The sequence below is a fragment of the Lissotriton helveticus genome, chromosome 8 (assembly GCF_964261635.1).
Source record: "Lissotriton helveticus chromosome 8, aLisHel1.1, whole genome shotgun sequence".
Taxonomy (NCBI): Eukaryota; Metazoa; Chordata; class Amphibia; order Caudata; family Salamandridae; genus Lissotriton; species Lissotriton helveticus.
In genome coordinates, this window is record NC_136069.1 from 45,936,726 (window position 1) to 45,957,611 (window position 20,886).

The following is a 20,886-nucleotide window of genomic DNA, read 5'->3' on the forward strand; positions in this document are numbered from 1 at the left end:
TTCAGCTTTTGCCTACATTGACCTTCTGCTTTTGCACACCAGGATGATAGTTTTCTGCTTTCATAATGAGCACAGGTAGCCCCCTTGAGGGCCAGAGTCCACTGGTGCAATGTGTCGGGTCGCTCGCTGCACAAAATACATTCACAAATAAAACGAGCACTGGTAAATCCAAAAATTCAGCAGTCTCGTCGAGAACTGTTTGCTTTGCCAATGCTTGTTTCCAAATGTCGCCCCCGTGGGGAGGAAGTGTTCACTAATACAGAAAGTTGAAAATACATTTTTAAAATTTCTTTTAGCAGTTCCAAAAAGTACGACCACCTTTGGCAGTCATTTAGAACTCGGAGTGGATCACATTTCAGATATCATTAAGATCCAACCCATAATGCTGTGGCGCAGAATATGGGCCACGGACGAATGCCAACTTACAAGAGAAATTATAAAGGACTGTGTGAAACTAGAGTGTATGAAGAAGATAAAATGGTTATGCTATGTAAAATCTTTTTTCACAGACATAGGTCTTTTGAGGTTTTTTGAGGAACCACAATCAGTAACAGACATATCAAAAAAGGATTTAAAAAAGCTTTGTCTGTCTCATCTAACCCAATTACGAATAATGGCTGAAATAAGAAAACCATCAGTCTAACATTGTCTAATGATACAACTGGCTCCATCAATCCAACCGTATCTGCAGCATGACCTGACGCAATTTGAAAAACTTCTTCTCACCCGGTTTAGGTTTAACCTTTTTCATATTATGGTTTTATTCCCCTCCCAGAATGTTTGGACACGCAACACGACACCATGCCCCTGTGACCTTACTTCCCCTCAGTCCACAATTCACGTAGTTCTTTTTTGTAAATTCTATACGCCACTTCGTAAAAGGTGGATTTTACCGATTTTAAAAGTAATGAAGATCCGAAGGTGTCGCCCTGCATACTTGGCGCTGCAATTTTTGGAAAACAGCTTAGTGTCTAAACCTGTGGCACATTACTTAAAATTGTGCCTGAGATATCGTATGAACTTATGAAAATTATAGAGTTGCCATAAAACTAGTTCTTAGAAAATGTTCTGTTTTATTTTTTAAAGAATGAACAATCTTAAACACATTACGTACTTAATGTTTCATAAACTGTTTCTTTTATTTTTATGTGTTAATATCTGTACTTTTATGGCTTTCAAAATGAAATCCGAATAAAGTTCATTTGATTTGATTTGAAGTGTTCACTAGATCTCGTTATCCGTGCGCTCTGTGACAGTAAACTTGGCGTGCACGGTTCCTCGACCGCATGCAGCACTGGAGCACCGCAGGCAGTAGCTGCAGTTATTCATGGAGTTCACTCAGAGTACTCCTCTCTCTTTGGAGGTGGTGGCAGGATGGAGGCCGTGGCCCTGGTCTGAGCATGCGCGTACGCGGCGTACGTGAAGCGTATTCTCTCCGTGTACTCGGTTATAAGGGTCACTTTTATGCGCATGCGTCCTTGATTCGTCTTGTCCGTGTGCTGCAGGAGTGTAATCGAGACGGTGGCTCTGCTCTGAGCTTGCGCACAAGCAAAGAGTTTTGAGCATGCGCACACGCAGAGTTTTCTCTGCGCTTGTTCCTTTACAGTGTCACTTCTGCGCGTTGGCCCTTCCCTCTGCTGTGTGCGGAAGGAGTAGTATAGTTGTAGTGTCACTCTTCGGTATTGGGGTATTTATAGAGAAGGGGGGACGCTGTGTTGTTCTTCCCCTTCTCCTCTGTCTAGAGGTAGCTGACACTCTATGGTTTCTCTTGAGAAGCTACAGGGAAGACAAGAAAACGAAATGTACCACCAGGACACAGCAAACGTGAGTAATATTTTGTACAGAATAGTGTTATATCTTGATAATCTTTGGTTGTTACTTTAAATATTCTATGTTTCAGTGCATGCTCACTGGATTCCAGAAAGTGGAATCCAGATAGGCAAGGGAAAATAGGATATAAAATGTGTGATAAGTCCGCACACGGTACTACGATACAGAAAACGTGATTATCGTACACCAAAATTAACCCGCTATTATTTGCTAGCTGTGTCGTTAACGAGGCAGCCCAGTACACGAAGGGTAGGTTGCATTTTGTTTTAGGTCGCAGCCCGCGCTGTCTGGTTTGCTAACAACATCTTGGGGACATTCTGAAAGCTGGCCTATGAATGCATTCTGCCCCTCGCCTACCATTTACTCTGTGGTTTGTAGCCTCTACTTGCTTGCTTTTTGTTTGCTGGCTTCATTTGTTTTAGGCTGTCCAGCTTGAGTTCATCCCTCGTGTGGAGCACTGCTTATAACATATCCTTCAGTGTGCTCTCTTTCGGTAAGCAGGCCTTAAAAATATGTTCTTATCTTGTCACACTTTCTGTGCATTCGAAGACAGAGGTCAAATGTCTCACGCTGTCTTCCGAGGGAGCTTGGTGTTTACTTTTCTTTTTCTAACTTTAAAGTGAGAGGATTTAGGTGACAGTTTTGCTGTGAAATGAAAGGCTTTTTAATCTATTACTCAACAAAGTTTAAATGTCTGTAAATGATCTGTGCAGATACTTTCAGAATATAGTAGAATTAGGAAAGCACAAATAAAGCATATTTTTTGTAAGTCTGAAGTGTGGAGGACACAAATAATTTGATGCAATCAAAACAAATGAATACACTGAGTGATGATATTGCCACACATTATTGTTTGCGCGCTGTATATTTTATCAGTAAAACCGTATTTCTGTGCACATGTAATGGTCATTTCAATTGAAAATGTGCTGTCTGTAATAGTGGTGCGCTACCACACCATACCATAGTGCAGTGTAAGCCACTCCACTCTGCACCACTGCCATCCTCGCCACTTTATTTTACACCTCTTCACTGTACACTTCTCTACTCTGCACCACTCTGCTGTATGCCAATGCACTCTACGCCACCCTGCACCACTTCACTCTTTGCCACAGCGCTCTTCACCTCTCCAGTCTAGGCCACTCCACTCTGCACTACTCCATTCTACATCACTCTACTTTACACCACTGTACTCTGCAACATTGCAATCTATGCCAATACACTCCACACCAATGTACTCTACTCTGTACCACTTCATTCTATGCCACTGCACTCTTCGCCAGTCCTCTCTGATCCATTCTAAACTGCTCTGCACCACTGCACTCTGCGTCACTTTACTTTATTCTACGCCACTCTACGCCACTGCACTCTTCCCTGCACCAGTCTACTCTCTGCTACTACACTCCACTCTGAAACAGTCCACTGTACGCCACTGCCCACTACGACACTCCATTCCACTCTGCGCCACTCCACTCTACAACGCGCCCGTCTGCGCTATGCCACTTCACTTTGTGCCACTCTACTCTGCATCACTCTACTCTATGCCACTGCACTCTAATCTAAACCACTGCACGCTACCCCAGTGCACTCTACACCAATCTACTCTACACTCTACGCCACTATACTCTACTATGCAACACTCTACTCCACTACCCTTTATGCCACTATACTCTACACCATAGCACTCTACATCACTGCACACCATGGTGCTCTATTCTACTTTGCACCACTGTACTGTACAGCATTCTACTCAGCGCCACTCTATCGTACCCCACTGCCCTCTCCTCTATGCCACAAACCTTTAGCCATGCTGAACAGCAGCCACACGGGTGTGCAACATGGCTAAAACACATTGACGAAGCCAATAGCTCTTGCATAGATGAGATCTATTGGCTTTGCAGTGCTTGTTTAAATATAGCGCAAACTCGACCTGGAGGTATTGGAGCACATTACATAAGAATCAGTTACATTACACAAGGACACATATCTAGCTTACTAGAGGGAGGTAGCTTTGCCTGAAACTTCATGTCCTTCTAGAGATGTTGCAGGTCTGTCTCAGACTTGGGAGGCTCCTGTTGAGAGAGAGGAACGTGCCTTGTCCTGCAATAGCTCTTTGCCTCAGGCAAAGGAGCCACGAGGGCAAGATCAGGAGAAGAACAGCCCAGAAGAACCCATTTTGCAAACGAGTGTTCCATAGCCAATTGGAATGAATTTGAGGGGTCTTGACCTCCCTAATTAACCAAGGACCATATTTGTAAGCATCCACTTCTGCGACCGCCACAGAGGACACTGAATAGCCTGTACTGATTCTGCCTTTGATGAACCTGAGAACTGCATCTCAGTTTCTTGATCAAAGGGAACGGAATCCCCACCTCAAGTACTGGAGATTGCAGAATTTCTGCACCCACCTGAGATTGATGTTGAGAGAAGAAGAGTGGGGCTGCCAAGACTAATCCTAGTGCCTGAGAGTATGACTGTTCACTTCGTGCACAGAACTGCACATCCGCACTTGGATGATCCGAGTGGCCAGCAGTGATCAGGAAACACAAACATCTGGAAAAACATTGAATTTGAACAGGCTAAATAGAACTGGTTGGTGGGACTTAGTAATACCTAAACCTGCATACCAGAATTGCCTGCTCATGTGTATGGACAGGGTTATAGATCACAGACGATAGCATCACTCTAGCCATTGTGAGCCTACAGCTGCCGGTAAATTGGTAACTTTCTGTTTTAGTGCGTAATGAACACTGTAGTGTTCATCCTAGTGGTGCTACTTCTTCTTTATATACAGTGTTATGTTCTGGTGTGAGTACAATACTCTTCTGAAAGAAAAGCACTGGGCTGGACACTTACTTATCGTGCTTATTGTGTAATTGTTGTGCCCTGAGTCTCTACCCTCATCCTCCATTCTATCTCCTTGTGATGCCTAGGACTGCTCGCCCTCCCTACCCTGTAAGTCAGGTGTAGCGGGGTGTACTTAGCCCTTTTTTCAGTGTCATAGTACAGCAGGCTCCAGGACATCTATGGTAACAGACCAATTACCAAAATATTTTATTATGATTTAGAATTCCGCAGAATTCCACGTAAAATACATTTTAAAAACACAATTGATTCCACTCAAAATTTCCAATATAATTACAAGTTATCGTTTTCATTTAAAAACACAAATGAACATAGCAGTAGCAGTCGATCTTAGAATTTGCAAAGTCAAAAAGGCGTGAACTTTAAATAATAGAATTGTCATACATGAATTCTTACCAATTTATGCGAGTTTCTTATCTTGATTCTATCCTAAAAACATTCAATAATAAAACTTATTATAAAATATCAAAATATAAAATGTACTATACAATACCCACGGTTTGGGACCTATAACCCCTGCGTGTCCAGTTTCCCCCTGGAATAAGTTGCCACATTCTGTTAATTAGCAACGTCATCTGCTTCATGAGAGCATCAACTGAATTGAGTTATTGTTAATAGGTTCAGTCTGTAACTTCCTTAAATACTGTAAGATGACTCAAAGAAATCTATACTTTGCAGTTTTGTCAAAATAGCAGATACCGATCTCTTACAAAATTTTGATTTGACAGAATAGGATACAAAAACCGTTGAGTTTTATTGGTTGTTCATCCTTTCTCATATTTATCATCAAGTTGCATAATGTTGCGACTTGTTAAAGTGCTACAAGCAAACACGTTAAAAGAATAGTAACTCTTATAAACTTTTGCCTATATACAGTAAGGTGTTTTTGAGCTGTATTGGTTGATTATGTAAAGATATGTGAAAAGTAAATAAAGAGCTACTTGGCAATGATATGTTTGGCAGATAAAGAAGTCTGCACTCAGTTTGCTGTATGCTCCAGAGCACCAGTTAAGTAAAATATACATTCAAGTGGTGTTTCGACCATATCAGCAAAGCACAAGCCAAAGCCAAAAAAGGCTACTCGTTGAGAGCCCAACATTTGCACTCAGAAGACTAATCGTTCTTTTGCTCACCATGCCACCCCAGTTTAGACCCAGCCATATGCAAATCAGTCGTGACCGAACTGCCAAAGAATGATGGATTTAACCCAGGTCTATTAACTGGGGGCGAACGTTTGATTTGCTCTTCATTCTGTCCATCAACTGTGTGTCTTTTTCTTTCTTGCACTAAGTGCGCCGGGTGTGCCCAGACGTGGGTCCCGGGCTCACTGTGCCACTGGATTCAAGCTAGCCTGGCTGATGAGGGGTGATGCCCCAAAACCGGTCCCAGGATGCTTGTTTCTGGTCCTTGGAAGACCTGGCTTGGCACTTCGGTGTGGATTGTGTAGAAAAGTCAGCCCATAACGCCCCTGATGCCCAGGCTGCTGGCGCAGGGCGACTCTTCGTTTCCATCTTGAATAATTACCAAATAAAGAGACGGGCACTGGAAGTAGGAAAACAAGAACAGAGTTTATTACTCATGAGGAGAGCCTGTCATTTGGGACACTCGCATAGTGTCTTCGGGAGGTGCTCTAACAAGTTTCTCTGAGGCTTTGTCTTTTATACACAGGTTGGTGGCACACAGGCATCCTTTATTACAATCAACACATTGTATAGTATGGAGGTATTCCAACACGTGGCTACAGTAGGGCCCTTATCCTCCATGCAATAGGAGGGGGCTGTCATGCGGCTGAGTGTTCTGCTGATTCTATTGGAATGCGTGTGTGCCTGATCGAATCTCAAGGGGTGGGGCGGTCATGATCAATAGTGGCTTCTTTCAAGGGAGACGAGTGCATACAGTGGTGGGCAATAAACTGTATCCTCGGGCTAAGGGATGACCAGTGGTCCGTGCCGACATTCGGGCTCAGAGGAAGAGGTCATCAAAGGAGGGGTATTCATGGAGGGACAGGAGGTGTTGGTCAGGCGCGGGGTGCGATTCTTTAGGGACAGAGTCATGCGGGAGGGGAGGGCTCATGACTCGCGCATGTGGGAGAGGGGCAGTCAGGGTGCATGGGGGAAGCTTGCAGGGTCAGGGAAGGGGCGCTGGCGATCGACCGCAAACTGAGAGACCATGGTGCCCAAAGTGGCTGTCGTGTACGTGTGTGCATGGGTCTATGCTAATGGGACAACACAGTCAGAGTTTTAGCGATATCCATTCTGTTTACACCAAGGGGTACTGTGAACATAAATGAACGCCGCTTATGTACATACACATTGCTATTTTTAACAGTCGCCGCTTTTTACATAAGCACGTTCAATTTCTACAAAGTCGATGTGATAGGCAGAATACAATACATGTTAATTTATATCTGTTGGGCTATTTATACAAGCCTAGAAATCGGCATAATATTTAGTCGGTGTAGAATCAAGAAAAATGTTCCGACACATAAAAATCAGCTTCACATTTTCTCTCTAGTGACATCAACATACAGGAAGAACGCTCTGATACCTTCCGGCTTGTCAGTACTATAGGGGATTGGGAAAAACTAACCACATGAGTGACCGATGAAACATTTCTTAAAAAGGCAATACAAGATGGTTGAGGGAGGTATTCAATTTGATACAAGAAATTTAGTTAAGGGGCGAATAGAAAGTTCTGGAAAGGGGGAGGGTCTTTGTCGCAATGTCTTTTAACAGAGTCCGTCTTCTTTTGTTGGCGCTGTTGAGCACCGGCGGTGGAGCTATAGGTCCAGCTCGGATTCATCCTTACACGTTGCAGGGTGCGATCAGTCCTCTGCTGTTAGATCACAGTCCTGTTTCCTAACTTATCTTCTTAGGGGTGCCTCATGCTGGGCACCTGCGTGTCTTTCTTTTTCCGTGGCAAAATCTAGTCTATAGTCAAAAACTTATGTAGAAAAGGGTGAGTTCGTTGAATAATCGAGGGAAGAGAGGGCGGAGTGGGGCCAGATCTTTGAACACACCAAGGGACCAAGGGAGCAAAGGACAACGAGCAGACAAGCCCAACAATCGGACTAAAAAGGGGACGGGGGACTTCAGGCACAAGAGGGTCAGCGAGTCGAGGGCTTCAAGGCAGCCCTTCATTCCTCCATCTGCTGAGTTTGAAAGTTATGCCTCGTCCCACGTCACGTTGCTCTGCGGCTCCACCTTTGGTCGTCACACGTGCTCCATGATCTGTGACCAGGCTGTGCGTCACGTCCAGCTCCTCTCCTCCGGTGATTGTATCTTTGAATGGGTAGAAAACAAGTTTTAGAAAAACTGGCAGGAGAAGACATTTATACATCTCAATTCCGTCCTCAATCCTATGTAGGTGGGGGGATAGGTTCATCGGTCACAGTCAGAGGTCGTCACTTATGGAGTCTGGAGAAGGGCATTTGCATATTGAATTCATATACTTGTTTGGCGTTCATTCGCGACATATGATAAGGAATATTGAACTTTTGTACATAATGTATTACATCACATTCAAAATCGAGTCCTTATGTAGAGACTCGTTCTTCCCTTTAACCCAAGTATCGACAATCTTACATCTCCCTTCGGGGTCGGCTGATGCTTGTAAGCAGGGGCGTTCTCGTCATGAAGAAGGGGGAAGGGGCGGATATAAAATATGGCTCTGATGTGGGATGACCGTTAATCAAGGTCATCAATTATGTTTCGTGGGTAGATGACATGAAGCTGGGGTTAATCGGGGGAATGGGGACGTTTGGACAGGGAGCTGGGGTCGATCGGGAGAAGTGGGGTATTCTGGACGTCCGCACTTAGGTGCAAGGGGGTGGGACAATCGGGGCATTGGGGATCGTATTTCTAACGAGCTGAGAAACAGAAGGCCATTGACGTTATAGTCCCCTTTATAAAGGCCAGATTAGGGGACATCCGTCGTCTTACCTGTCCTTTCCTTCATTACCAACTCGGGTTCTATCGTTTTGCAGAAAAGGAGAGGCAGTAATATGGCAAGTCACAATCGTTTAGGTTTTGGTCAATTTTGTTGAACACCTTTGCGTTCGAGGAAAATCCAATAATGTTTTGTGCCCGAGGGGCACAACGTTATTATACACAAAAGAGGAAACGGGGCTTTTGGAAAGAGAGGGAGAGGGAGAGAGAGAGAGAGAGAGAGAGCGAGAGAGCGAGAGAGAGACCGCACCCTAAATGGTCCACTCGGTACACGTATGAAGAGAGAGAGAGACGTGTATAATAATGGGCCATTCAGTGCGCGCACAACATAGAACACCAGGGGTTAAGTAACACGGAAACACAGGCAGAGGGATGACGTATATTCATGCATCACATACACACAAACTCAGACGGGGAAGACAGTACATGTATTATACACAAAAATCCAGGACAAAACATAGAACAGTTATTGGCCAAATTTATCCTTTTCTGTATGCTGTGCATCCCTTTCGTCCTAAACTCTTTTGTTTACCCTTTTCTTCTCTCTTATTTGTCGGCTGCCCTTACTGGCGGCTTTCATTATACACATTTGCGCCGTTGGCAATAGGCCATGAACTGACCTGGTCGGCTAATGCTCACGGTGGTATTTTCGAGTCACTTCAGCAAATACGTTTTCAGGCTGGGACAACGGTTGGTGTCAGCTGGAGAACAATGGGGCAGCTCGGAGTTACATGTCTACGAGGGTGCGAAGAAGGATGCAGTAGATTTTAAATGTACCTCACCTCAAAATATTCCTTAAACTTTCCCTATTTAATTAATCGTAGGATGCTTATTCATTAGCGCACGTCATGTAAGCTGTACTATTCGGGGTGCCAAGCGAAATTATATTTTGTGGTTTCCCTTTCAGGCTGCCCTCTCAGGTGCTAAGTTCAGAGTGAGAAAATAGTCATGGTTTGCTTGTTGCGGTCAGGTACCATAATCAAACCCTTTTTCCCGTCTCTTCATCCGCTAGATCACCGTTTTCCTTTTCGTATCTTTAATCGATGTTCCAAGGTGACCTGCAGAAAGAGGGAAAAAGAGGGGGGCAGGGGCTACATTGATAGACACATTAGCGTGCATAAACCCAGAAAGGCTTTTACTTACTGCATACTCGGCCTATCTCCACGGGATGCAGTCACTGCCAACTGGGGCGTTTAAGCCCAGGTGGACCGTTAGTGTGATTTTTCTTATACAGGTAGCATATAAAGTATGGGCTAAATACCTGGATCTTCAGCGGTTGCTTTTGGCTGTATAAAAAGGAAAAATACACAACTAAAATTCGACCCTTCATATTTGCAATATTTCTACGTGCTATACCTTTTCAACCCTTTATCTAATCGAGCTTAGTCATTCCACCTACATTTCAGTTATATCGAAAAATAGTGATCATTTATTCAAGACTTATCAATTTTACGCGGACAACTATATTTGCTTTCTCAAAAATCTTTAATAAGAATGTCGGTGCATAAATACGGCCTACAACCCCGTGGACCGGCCACGGAGCAGGCTGGAACTGTAAATGCGGGGATATTTTATTAGTAAAAACGTTAGTGGAGTCAGTGGTCGTTCATTTCATAACAACGCAATAAAATTATGTCGAGACTTCAGTGTGAGCGAGTGTCATAAGTGTTGGGCTTCCAACTTTCAATAATCATGATGTGCAAAACTCAAACAACAATTCCTTGTCCGAATGTTCAATTAATACCCATCTGATGTAAATTTACCGTCTGAACACATAATCAGTACCCATCCAATATCAATTCATTGTCCGAACCTATAACCAGTACCCATCCCATATCAATTCATTTCCTGAACTGACAGTACACATCCTGAATCCATCCATTGTTCGAACTCACAATCAGTACACATCCTATATCAATTCATGCGGTTAGAAAAACCTTCATACATAACTCATGACACCAGGGCTGAACAATCGGGGTATAACAAGGAGTTGAAAGTTTCATTTGCATCGGCGCCATTTTGAGTGCAGTCAGGCAGAACCAGGCATGGTCTAAATGTCTATTAACTCGTGGTTGGCCCAGAGCTTCCTTTGGCAGTCCAAAGTTCCGTTAAAGGGTAAAAGAAGGGATCGGTGGTCCGAACCATCAATCAAAAAGGGGAGGGGGTGCAACAATGTTCCTACCGGGTCATACTGTGCTTTCACCGGAACTGATCCGAACTGTGGTCTATAGGACTCTAGTCATTCAAACTGAGGCTGGCGCCAGCATGGGAGCGCCGATGTCCTGCGGCTACATTTCCATCGTTCCGAGGGCAATCATGGCAGTCATTCCCCATCGGGGGTATTTGCGGGAGTCGGGGACTCCCGCGGCTCCTCTAGAATCTTCAAGGTTGCGGAGAACTATGACGGTGGAGTCAACAACAGACCGGGCCATTCCTTCATGCTGGGCCCGCTCTTGCCAGGTCGATCGCCATTTTGAAGTTCGGCAGCTATCGGCGATCGCTGGGTCAAATGAGCGGACGGGCTCCCACCTGCCGGGCGAGGCGTTGCAGCATCGCCACAGTGGAAGAACCCTTTTCCGGGCGCCTGGAGCGCTGAGGGTGCAGTTGGGAAGCCTCCACCTGGGGAGGCGGGAGAGGCCTGTTCGCACCGTCTCTCCCTCCCAGTGCACCCCACGGCGTCTCGCTTGACATTTGTTATGGCCGGACCAGGCGATGAGGACGGGGGGGGGGGGTCGGAGGCATGTGCAAGACATACCCCCCCCAGGGTTGTCACAGCCATTATAAAAGAAAGAAGAAATGTCTGGCGTGTTGTCGCTGCCATTACGAAGGAGAAAAGAAAGAGTGTCTCGTCCGTCTCTGGGCCGGGCTTCCGGTGGATGTCGGCCGGACGCCCCTTGCTCTGGCCCCATGAACGGGTTCCTTGGCTTATCGGCTGCAGCCGGATCCCGTCGGCCCCAGCCCCCGGCCGTCGGTGGCCGGACCGGGAGAGTGTGGCGGGACTACCTGCAACTCTCAAGTGCCACCGCGGCCGGACTGGGAGAGAGAGGGGAGGGTCGAGGACATAGACATTCCCCCCCCTGCAACTCTCCAGCGTTGTCAAGGCAATCCCCTGGCCGGGTCCCGCTGGCCTCGGCTCTCCTCCGGCTACACCCTACGTTACGATCTCCTGGCCGACTGTTGGCAGCAGGACCCGCCTTATATGGGTTGCTTCCGGCTGGGCGTGGCCGCAACCCTGCTCCACTTTGGAAGTTTCCAGAGTGGGGGCGGATGTTCTGCTGACTTGCATTTTCCCCAGTTTATCGTTCTTATTATTTTCAGGTTTCTTATTACGGGTTACTAAATAGGTTTTATCATTAAGTATTGTTATCGTTTTCCTTGTTCGTTAGTTAATAAAAAGTTCATGTCCATCAGTGGCCTACTGATTTCGTTTTCCTATTCCTTTCTTTCCAGGTTGTTTCATGCTAAAGTTTTCTGTTAACAGGTTACAGTGATCGCTTCGTTATTAGTGTATGTGTCCTTTTCACTAGGGGTGTTCTCTGGTCGGGCCAGATGATCTTCCTCTAGTAAATGGTCCGGGTGAAACTGGCGTATCAACCAGTGGGGAGTAGATAGGCATGGCAGATTACAACGGGGGACAAAAGGTCCGCATTACCTACCCTTCACTACTTGCAAAGTTTTTCCTACGTTTCTTTGCAAACAGGGAATACCTCCAAAAAGAACCAATTCCCAAACAGTCAATGTTCGGGCAAACAATCAATCAATGAGGAACGAAATAGGTACGACGTGTTAAAGGTTTGCGTTACCTACCCTTCACTATCGGCAAAGGGAGAGAGAATGTTGCTATTCTTCCCCTTTTGCAGGCAGAGAAGATCCTTAAGAGAACCAACTTCGAACAATTCAATGCTCGATTCAATCAATCAATCAATGGGGAGAAAAAAAGAATAGGCACGACATGTTAAAGTTTTGCGTTGCCTACCCTTCACTATCTGAAAAGACTAAACAGAGTATGGCGACTCTGTGTTTGTTTGCAAATAGAGAATTTCTCAGAAACAGTCAATAAGTAATACTAGTATTTTCAAACAATCAATCAATCAATCAATTTCGCAATTTGTCGTGTGTCACGACCTTACCCGGACCGGACCATATGGACAGTTCTTCGCCTTCCTTTTTCCAGCGCCCAATCGGTCTCTTTTCTCCATGTTTTTACCGCAGCATTCCTGTGGGATTCCAGTCAGGACAACAGGTCACTTGAGAGAGGTCCGTTCGGAATCGGTGAAGTTCATTCAATCGGCAGCTGGACGAGGGCCCTCTCAAGGCAGGTATACTCCAATCATTTAGATGTTCACCCCATTGTCTGGACCTCTCTTACCAGACCTTATGTCGCTGATGGACCCCGCGTTGGGACGCCAATTGTAGAAAAGTCAGCCCATAACGCCCCTGATGCCCAGGCTGCTGGCGCAGGGCGACTCTTCGTTTCCATCTTGAATAATTACCAAATAAAGAGACGGGCACTGGAAGTAGGAAAACAAGAACAGAGTTTATTACTCATGAGGAGAGCCTGTCATTTGGGACACTCGCATAGTGTCTTCGGGAGGTGCTCTAACAAGTTTCTCTGAGGCTTCGTCTTTTATACACAGGTTGGTGGCACACAGGCATCCTTTATTACAATCAACACATTGTATAGTATGGAGGTATTCCAACACGTGGCTACAGTAGGGCCCTTATCCTCCATGCAATAGGAGGGGGCTGTCATGCGGCTGAGTGTTCTGCTGATTCTATTGGAATGCGTGTGTGCCTGATCGAATCTCAGGGGGTGGGGCGGTCATGATCAATAGTGGCTTCTTTCAAGGGAGACGAGTGCATACAGTGGTGGGCAATAAACTGTATCCTCGGGCTAAGGGATGACCAGTGGTCCGTGCCGACATTCGGGCTCAGAGGAAGAGGTCATCAAAGGAGGGGTATTCATGGAGGGACAGGAGGTGTTGGTCAGGCGCGGGGTGCGATTCTTTAGGGACAGAGTCATGCGGGAGGGGAGGGCTCATGACTCGCGCATGTGGGAGAGGGGCAGTCAGGGTGCATGGGGGAAGCTTGCAGGGTCAGGGAAGGGGCGCTGGCGATCGACCGCAAACTGAGAGACCATGGTGCCCAAAGTGGCTGTCGTGTACGTGTGTGCATGGGTCTATGCTAATGGGACAACACAGTCAGAGTTTTAGCGATATCCATTCTGTTTACACCAAGGGGTACTGTGAACATAAATGAACGCCGCTTATGTACATACACATTGCTATTTTTAACAACTGTTCCCATGAGGCACAGGGTCAAGACTGATTTGCATATGGCTGGGTCTAAACTGGGGTGACATGGTGAGCAAAAGAACAATGGATTTAACCCAGATCTATTGACTGGGGGAGAATGTTTGATTTGCTCTGCATTCCACCCATCATCTGTGTGTCTTTTGCTTTCTCGCCCTAAGTACGCCGGGTATGCCCAGACGTGGGTCCCAGACTCACTGTGCCACTGGATTCAATCTAGCCTGGCTGATGAGGGGTGATGCTCCGAAACCGGTCCCATGTTGCTTGTTTCCGATCAAGGGAGGACCTGTCTTGGCAGTTCGGTCTGGACTGTTCCCAAGAGGCACAGGGTGAAGACTCATTTGCATATGGTTTGGTCTAAACTGTAGTGGCATGGTGAGCAAAACAATGATGGATTTAACCCAGATCTATTGACTGGGGAGAATTTGGATTTGCTCTGTATTCCAGCCATAATCTGTGTGTCTTTTGCTTTCTCACCCTAAGTGCGCCGGGTGTGCCCAGATGTGGTTCCCGGGCTCACTGTGCCACTGGATTCAAGCTAGCCTAGCTGATGAGGGATGATGCCCCAAAACCGGTCCCAGGATGCTTGTTTCCGGTCCAGGGAGAACCTAGCTTGGCAGTTCAGTCTGGATTGTCCCATGAGGCACAGGGTCAAGACTGATTTGCATATGGCTGGTTCTAAACTGGGTTGGCATGGCGAGCAAAAGAACAATGGATTTAACCCAGATCTATTTAACTGGGGGAGAGTGTTTGATTTGCTCTTCTTTCCGTCCATCATCTGTCTGTCTTTTGCTAAGAGTTTGAGTGGCCTACAGGGGTATGAAATTCCTATAGCCAGACTCCGAGAACATATTGGGGTCAATGACACAAGTTTTCATGTTTATTTTGTCCTTGGAACAAGTAGGCCCACACGCCTGCAGCACAAACCCTTTGGCTGCCAGTTTACAGTACCACATTATGGACCAGGGAAGAGCATTTACTACAGTTAAGGTAATATTTGTGTCCATATGTTAATTCTGTGTGAATTTGTATTTATGGTTCATTAATACAAAGCCTTTCTTATCAGGGTGAGTGTTCTAAGGAAATGTAAGCTTGGACTGCACTACCGACAGTAGTTCCAGTGTAAAAATGTGTACACGTGTTTGCAAAATGTAACAATATGAGGGTACATACAATGCTCCCAGAATGCTCTCTAATTGGATGCAAATATCTGCAGAAACTTGAAAACAAGAGTAATGATCCTTTGCTTTGAAAAAAGATATTCATAAAAAATGCAACTAGGAAGAAAAAAAGCGATGACATTGTAGGTTACATTTCTTTGCACCATTGTTTAGTAAAATGTGTTGATGCATGCTAGTATTTCCCCAAAAATCTTCATATTGGAAAATCAGTGCCCACAGTTTCAACAAGAGAATGGGAAACATGAAAATAAACAAGCATTGTTAAAACCAACAGGTCTGATGTTGGTGGTCAGCCTTTTGATTTTGCCAATACGTGTCTTGTTTGGATATGGTTTTTGTAAAACGTTTTGGGAGTGGACAGGCCTTCACCATTATAACAAATGTTAGCAAAAAAGCAATAATATTGTATGGTCTCCAAAAGCACACATTGTCACAGTAGTCCCTGGCACTGAGCAAAACTACTTTGTATGCCGATATGCTCCCATGTGAAACAGCTAAAGCGAGTCGATGGATGAATGGAAAATTTTAATAAAAACTGAAGTTATTGGTTAACTCCAGGCCTAATTGGAGGCTCAATTCTTATAGAAAGTCACAAAAGTGCACCCATGGTAAAAGTCCTTGTATTAGTGCAAATTTACAGCTTTCATGAATTCACAAGAATTTACAGAAATAGGCCAAGAAATCCTACTCCTAGAAAAAATTGTGACCTGCTTTTTCGCACAAGCAAAGATGCAGGTGTAGATTGCTCCGGCCAAAATCTGTTGAACGTTTACAAGTTCACTTTCCCTCCAGCCACTTCGTCCCCAACCCTGGAAGAAGTTTTACTTCTGCCATTGCCAGAACTACATTTCCATCCTTTCTCAGTATGAGAGAAGATAAGAGAAGAGATGGGGAAAACATATAAAACATGCAATTTAGTAGGTTTGCACAGAATTAAGAGGGCATTCCATCCCTGGAACTATTGCTTAACGCTACCACCAGCCCCAGTATGTAGATCTGTGGAACGGGGGCAAAGTAAGGTAAGATAAGATAATATTTATTGTTTTTGATTAATTAAAACCATTACAATATATACACTGATAGTCATATATATTAAAACATGTGAAAATATGTTGTGGCAAACTAAGGAAATTGCTGGAATTCAAACTTAACTATAAAAGAGCCCAAGCATAATCAGAAAGGCTAATATCAGACATTTTATATAATGATATTGCTGCCATAATTTGTCGCTGCACTACGTGACACCAAAGGGACCAGCAGTTTTATTTGATAGGACAAGCAGATTTATGAAGCAAGTAGATATTTTGTTATATTACACACCCCTGCCTCAAATCGCATTGGAATCCTGAAAGCCCCATCGAGGGAAGCATTCCAATCAGTACATTTGACTTGTTTGACCCAGCATGTGAGCAACATAATAGCAGCATACTGAAGCAACACATGGAAGCACATCAGTCTCTGAAACATTTTTTGGTAATTGACCCCTTCTATCTCCTGCCGCTCTCATTCATACTGATGCAGTCATTTCAATCATGGATGTTGGGGCTCCTCCCCTTGCTTTATTTTTCTTTTTTCTGAGAATCCCAATCAGCCGAAAGAAATTCGAAAGCAATTTACTCCTTTTGTTTGTGTTCTACTTTTCTTTGGCTGGTTGGGATTTTCTTACCTTCCTAGAGGCGCAACACTTGCAGCCATATCTGCAACCGCGGTTCTAGAGTTTGAGCTTGAAGCAACGCTGCAGAACAAAGCTGTTTTATCACTCCATCTTTCAGATTAGTTGCCTCTCCAGCTTCCACAGTGGTCCCTGTTTTCCCCGCCGTCTGCCTTTGAGCTAGAGAGAGGTAGCAGTGCATTGTACACCAGACGACAAGGGGCTGGCAACACAGAATGCCATTTGTGGTCTTATAAAGGTAGATAGAGCTCCCAAAGGTAGCATTTTGATTGGCCGGCCAGCTCCCAACGTTCTATCCAGGGAGCTAATTTCTTTTTCAGTTTATTTCGGTGACCACTAATTACACACATCACAATGTTGGAGAAAAAGCCCTGAACACAATGAAAGTGTCCATTTTCCTATTTGTTTTTGCTTAACACTTGGACCTTTCATTGCTCATTGTTTTAGCAGATAAGGAAACTGAAGCGAAGACAAGTAAAGTAATTTGCCCCGGATCACACCATGCAGTTAAGTACAGGAACCATGATTAGCAACCAAATCACAACACAGTCACCAGCCTATCTCCCTAACCAAGCTTTTTGGCCTGTCTAAAACACAGAATATTTAGGGAACGTCTAGTGAGAGTGAAAATGAGCCACCCACATATACTTGCCTAACTCGTGACTAAATGTATATTCCGCCTTTAGCAGCATTTTCTTACAGGTCAATAATTTTCTGTCTAAAATGTGTGTCAGTGAATTAGTTAGCATGTTACCTGGGCCTTTAAATATGTTACTTAGACCTTCCATTTCTCTAGACTTTAACACTCTATGATTTAATATGATAACACTGTGAGGAGCATGTTATTTATTCACACCCCCAATATAAATGTAACTAGATAGGCAGATGTGAGGTGTGCGTTCAGGTTATCACTAATAGAGTTCAGTCCTGGCTTATGCCATGGAGACCTTAATAGTGTGGAGAAAGACTGCACTGTTATCTAATTTTGATGGATAAAAAACTTTGCTCATCTGATACCATCACTGTAATATATATGTTGGATGTGTGTAACCTAACCCAAGAGCTGGAATAAAGTAAACCCTGTGTTACATAAGCACATTTTGTTCTACGTCATGCCAGACTCTTCAGTTTCTGAATATGAGATAAATGTTTATTTACAATCCTCCTTTAGGTGCTGCTCACGTTCCAGCATGTCGTTGCCTGTTTCTCACAAGAGGAACAGAAGCTTTTATACGAGTGGCAGGAGGGTCTTTATGCAAATCTGATGAAGGAAATTCACCAAGTCCTGATGTCACTGGGTAAAATTACACTGAATGTACTGTCTAAAGTTTGCAAGTCTATAAATTACTAGAAAACGTGCAGCACTCTTAAAGGGTACTTAAATAGTTTTTTTTTAACTTTACTTCAGTGTATGGTAATTGTATTTGCAGTTTTCTATATTGTATTTAATGTGGAAGCATAAATAAGAAGTGAACTGAACTTCCTTTTGATTGTTGTCATTTGACCTGAAAGCAAATTACAAAATGGCAGCACAGCCATAGGTGAGAAGTAGACATGATATTTGCAGGATAAGAAATATAGGTGATGTGTTTGAGGGGTTAGTAACATTGGGATATGCTTTCAAGGTATTGTCTTATAGGGGACAGGCAATAAACTTCACTTGGTACAGTAAAAGAAACTGCCTTAGGGAATGATTAACGGTCTGGTTCCTGCATTGTATATCTAGAAAAATACAGGAAGAGCTTTTTTGAAAGTTTTGAAGTGTTGTGTAAGCATATGATACAGGGCATTGCGACAATTCCAATAGTGCATGCTGTGTAACTGTTTTCAATCACTCAAGTGATGGTCCAGACTCATGTAGAGTTAACTGAAAACTGTTAAGAATGTGTTTGTTTTCTTTTGAAGATGAATGTTGAATGTGCAGGAATTTGACCACTGCCTGGATGAGTTGTTGAGGAGTTAATTGTGTACATATGTATTTAAATAGTTTTTCTTTTGTTAGTACTAGTGCAGGATTAAAGCGGCTGATAGCACACGTTCACCACTCTTTTAGCTATGAGGGAGGGCGTACGCTGTATTTCAAGCTCTCACCTACATGAAGATAAAGGTCAGAGCTCCTTTTTGGAGGGTGTGCTATTGGCAGTATTACTCTGTTTAGTGTCTGTAGGGGCATAGGAACTGGAGTGTATGTATTGGTAATTCCAGTAAACCTCAAGACAACAGCATATCCTTGTGGCATCATTTGGTGTTCATCTTAAGCCACTCTGAGCACTTTTCAGTAACTCACTATCTCCAGAGTACAGCCGTCTCAGATTTATGTCACTGTCATCACAAAATAAGAGCCGCTATACACACTGTACTTCATAACTCAAAGAAACAGCTACTCAACACTCTCTTTTTCCTTTCTTCCCTCACCCTACTCACTACTCTGATTCTAGTCACGTCACCATCATTACAGTAACACAAGTATACTCTTCCCTCTAAAATCCTCACATAATCAACAAAATGGCCATCACCACCAGAACCAGAACTTCTGTCTTCACGCAGAATAGATAGACCACCATCACGGGGTCCCTCCACAATTGCTTACATAATCAGGTGATGATCATAAGCAGTTTTATAATTGTTGACATGGTTTAATGTGTGTTCTGTTCATTATTTATTAATGATGATATGGGTTTACAAACACCTAATCCTACACTTCTGTCCTGCATTATATACTTGTGCCTGTGGTTACCATTGCATGTGAAGGCTGCGTGCTCTTCATTTCTTTAACCACGCTCTTTAGAAACCCCACAGTTACACATTCTCTCTACTAGCTCATAACTCAAGAAGCTGTTAATCATTTTGAAAATGTCCATCTTTTTCTACCCAGGTCCTGTGATTGCAAACTCTATCTTTTCATTAAGAACAAAAGAAAAGGATGGTGCCTGTCATGCAGGAGACGAGGACACTGACAAAAGACACAGAAATGAGCAACCCCCAAGTGAGTAAGAAGAGCAGAAGGGTTTAATCAATAAGCCAGCAGGGATCTTTATGCAGCTATCACACGTGCATTGATGCTTACTTACTCGTGGACTCAAGCATACACTAGTACAGATCCTCTCGGGAACATACCCACACACATCAAGGCTGGGATTTGCTCCATTCTCCTCCCTTCGTGATCTAGTGGTTTTTAGAAGTTTTCTTTCCCTATATAGGACTGGATTACAAGTCTAGGGTTAAATTATGACTATTGAGCAAACAGGAATTTGCACAGCTATCAAAATTACTAGTTGTGTGATAATGTTCACAGTTTTTAGGTCGAGCCTGAGTCGGCGCGCATGCGCTGCTCTGGTAATCTGCTGTAGTAGATTATGAGAGAGGAGCCCCGCCCACTCTCCACCCATATTTGTCATTGGCTTCTGTCTTTGTCCTTCGTAATTGCAGGCTTATGATTCAGTAATCGGCCTTTGTCCCTCCTTAGTACCGCCTTTTCCTTATTTATAACCTCCCATGGCAACTGGCCCCTTTACTTCTGTTGTTACACGGTACGTGTTCATTAGTCTGTAAGCACTTTTTTTTTTTCCTACTGGTCTGTCGCCACAAGACGAAATACAAGCGGTTCCCCCCATGCGCATGCATGCCAGCCATGCTGACCCAGCCCCTCCTCCGACACCCAGAGGAATATAGGGCTGACCTCCATGCCGCCGCCACAAACAGAAAACCAAGCAGACTTCCCCATGCATGCACACGCAGGCAACCTAGGAAGGAGCCGTCAAGGAGGTGAGCCCTTCTGCTTAGGTAGTACTGGGGCAGCAAGGCTGAGGAGGGGGCAAGGGAAGGAGAGCGAGGAAGAGGCAGGGAGACCAGTTTCGACCCCATGTGCTATGAAAAGAAGAGAGATTGTTGGCTCCAGGCGCTCAAAGGAACATCAGCTCACGGTGAAGGGCTCAAAAGCAGCACCCGGTCTGTGCGGACACACAGAAGTAACTTGTAGGGCAGGAAATGAAACAGCAGTCCTATCAGATACAAAGGGACAGAGCAAAATAAACTTCCTATGCTACAGCGTCTCCGTTGTTGAAAGGAGGGAGATTTTAGGA

General features: G+C 44.4%; 1 protein-coding gene across 1 annotated transcript in view; it reads left to right on the plus strand.

Annotated features, from left to right (window-relative positions):
• Positions 1-1,649: 1,649 nt before the first annotated feature.
• LOC144772329 (uncharacterized) overlaps positions 1,650-20,886 on the plus strand; it is a 55,855-nt gene continuing 36,618 nt past the window's right edge. The window contains exons 1-3 of the mRNA XM_078656570.1: positions 1,650-1,824; positions 17,976-18,102; positions 19,680-19,790. Coding sequence (XP_078512696.1) covers positions 1,759-1,824; positions 17,976-18,102; positions 19,680-19,790 — 304 coding nt within the window. The 5' untranslated portion in view covers positions 1,650-1,758. The remainder of the gene's footprint in view (positions 1,825-17,975; positions 18,103-19,679; positions 19,791-20,886) is intronic.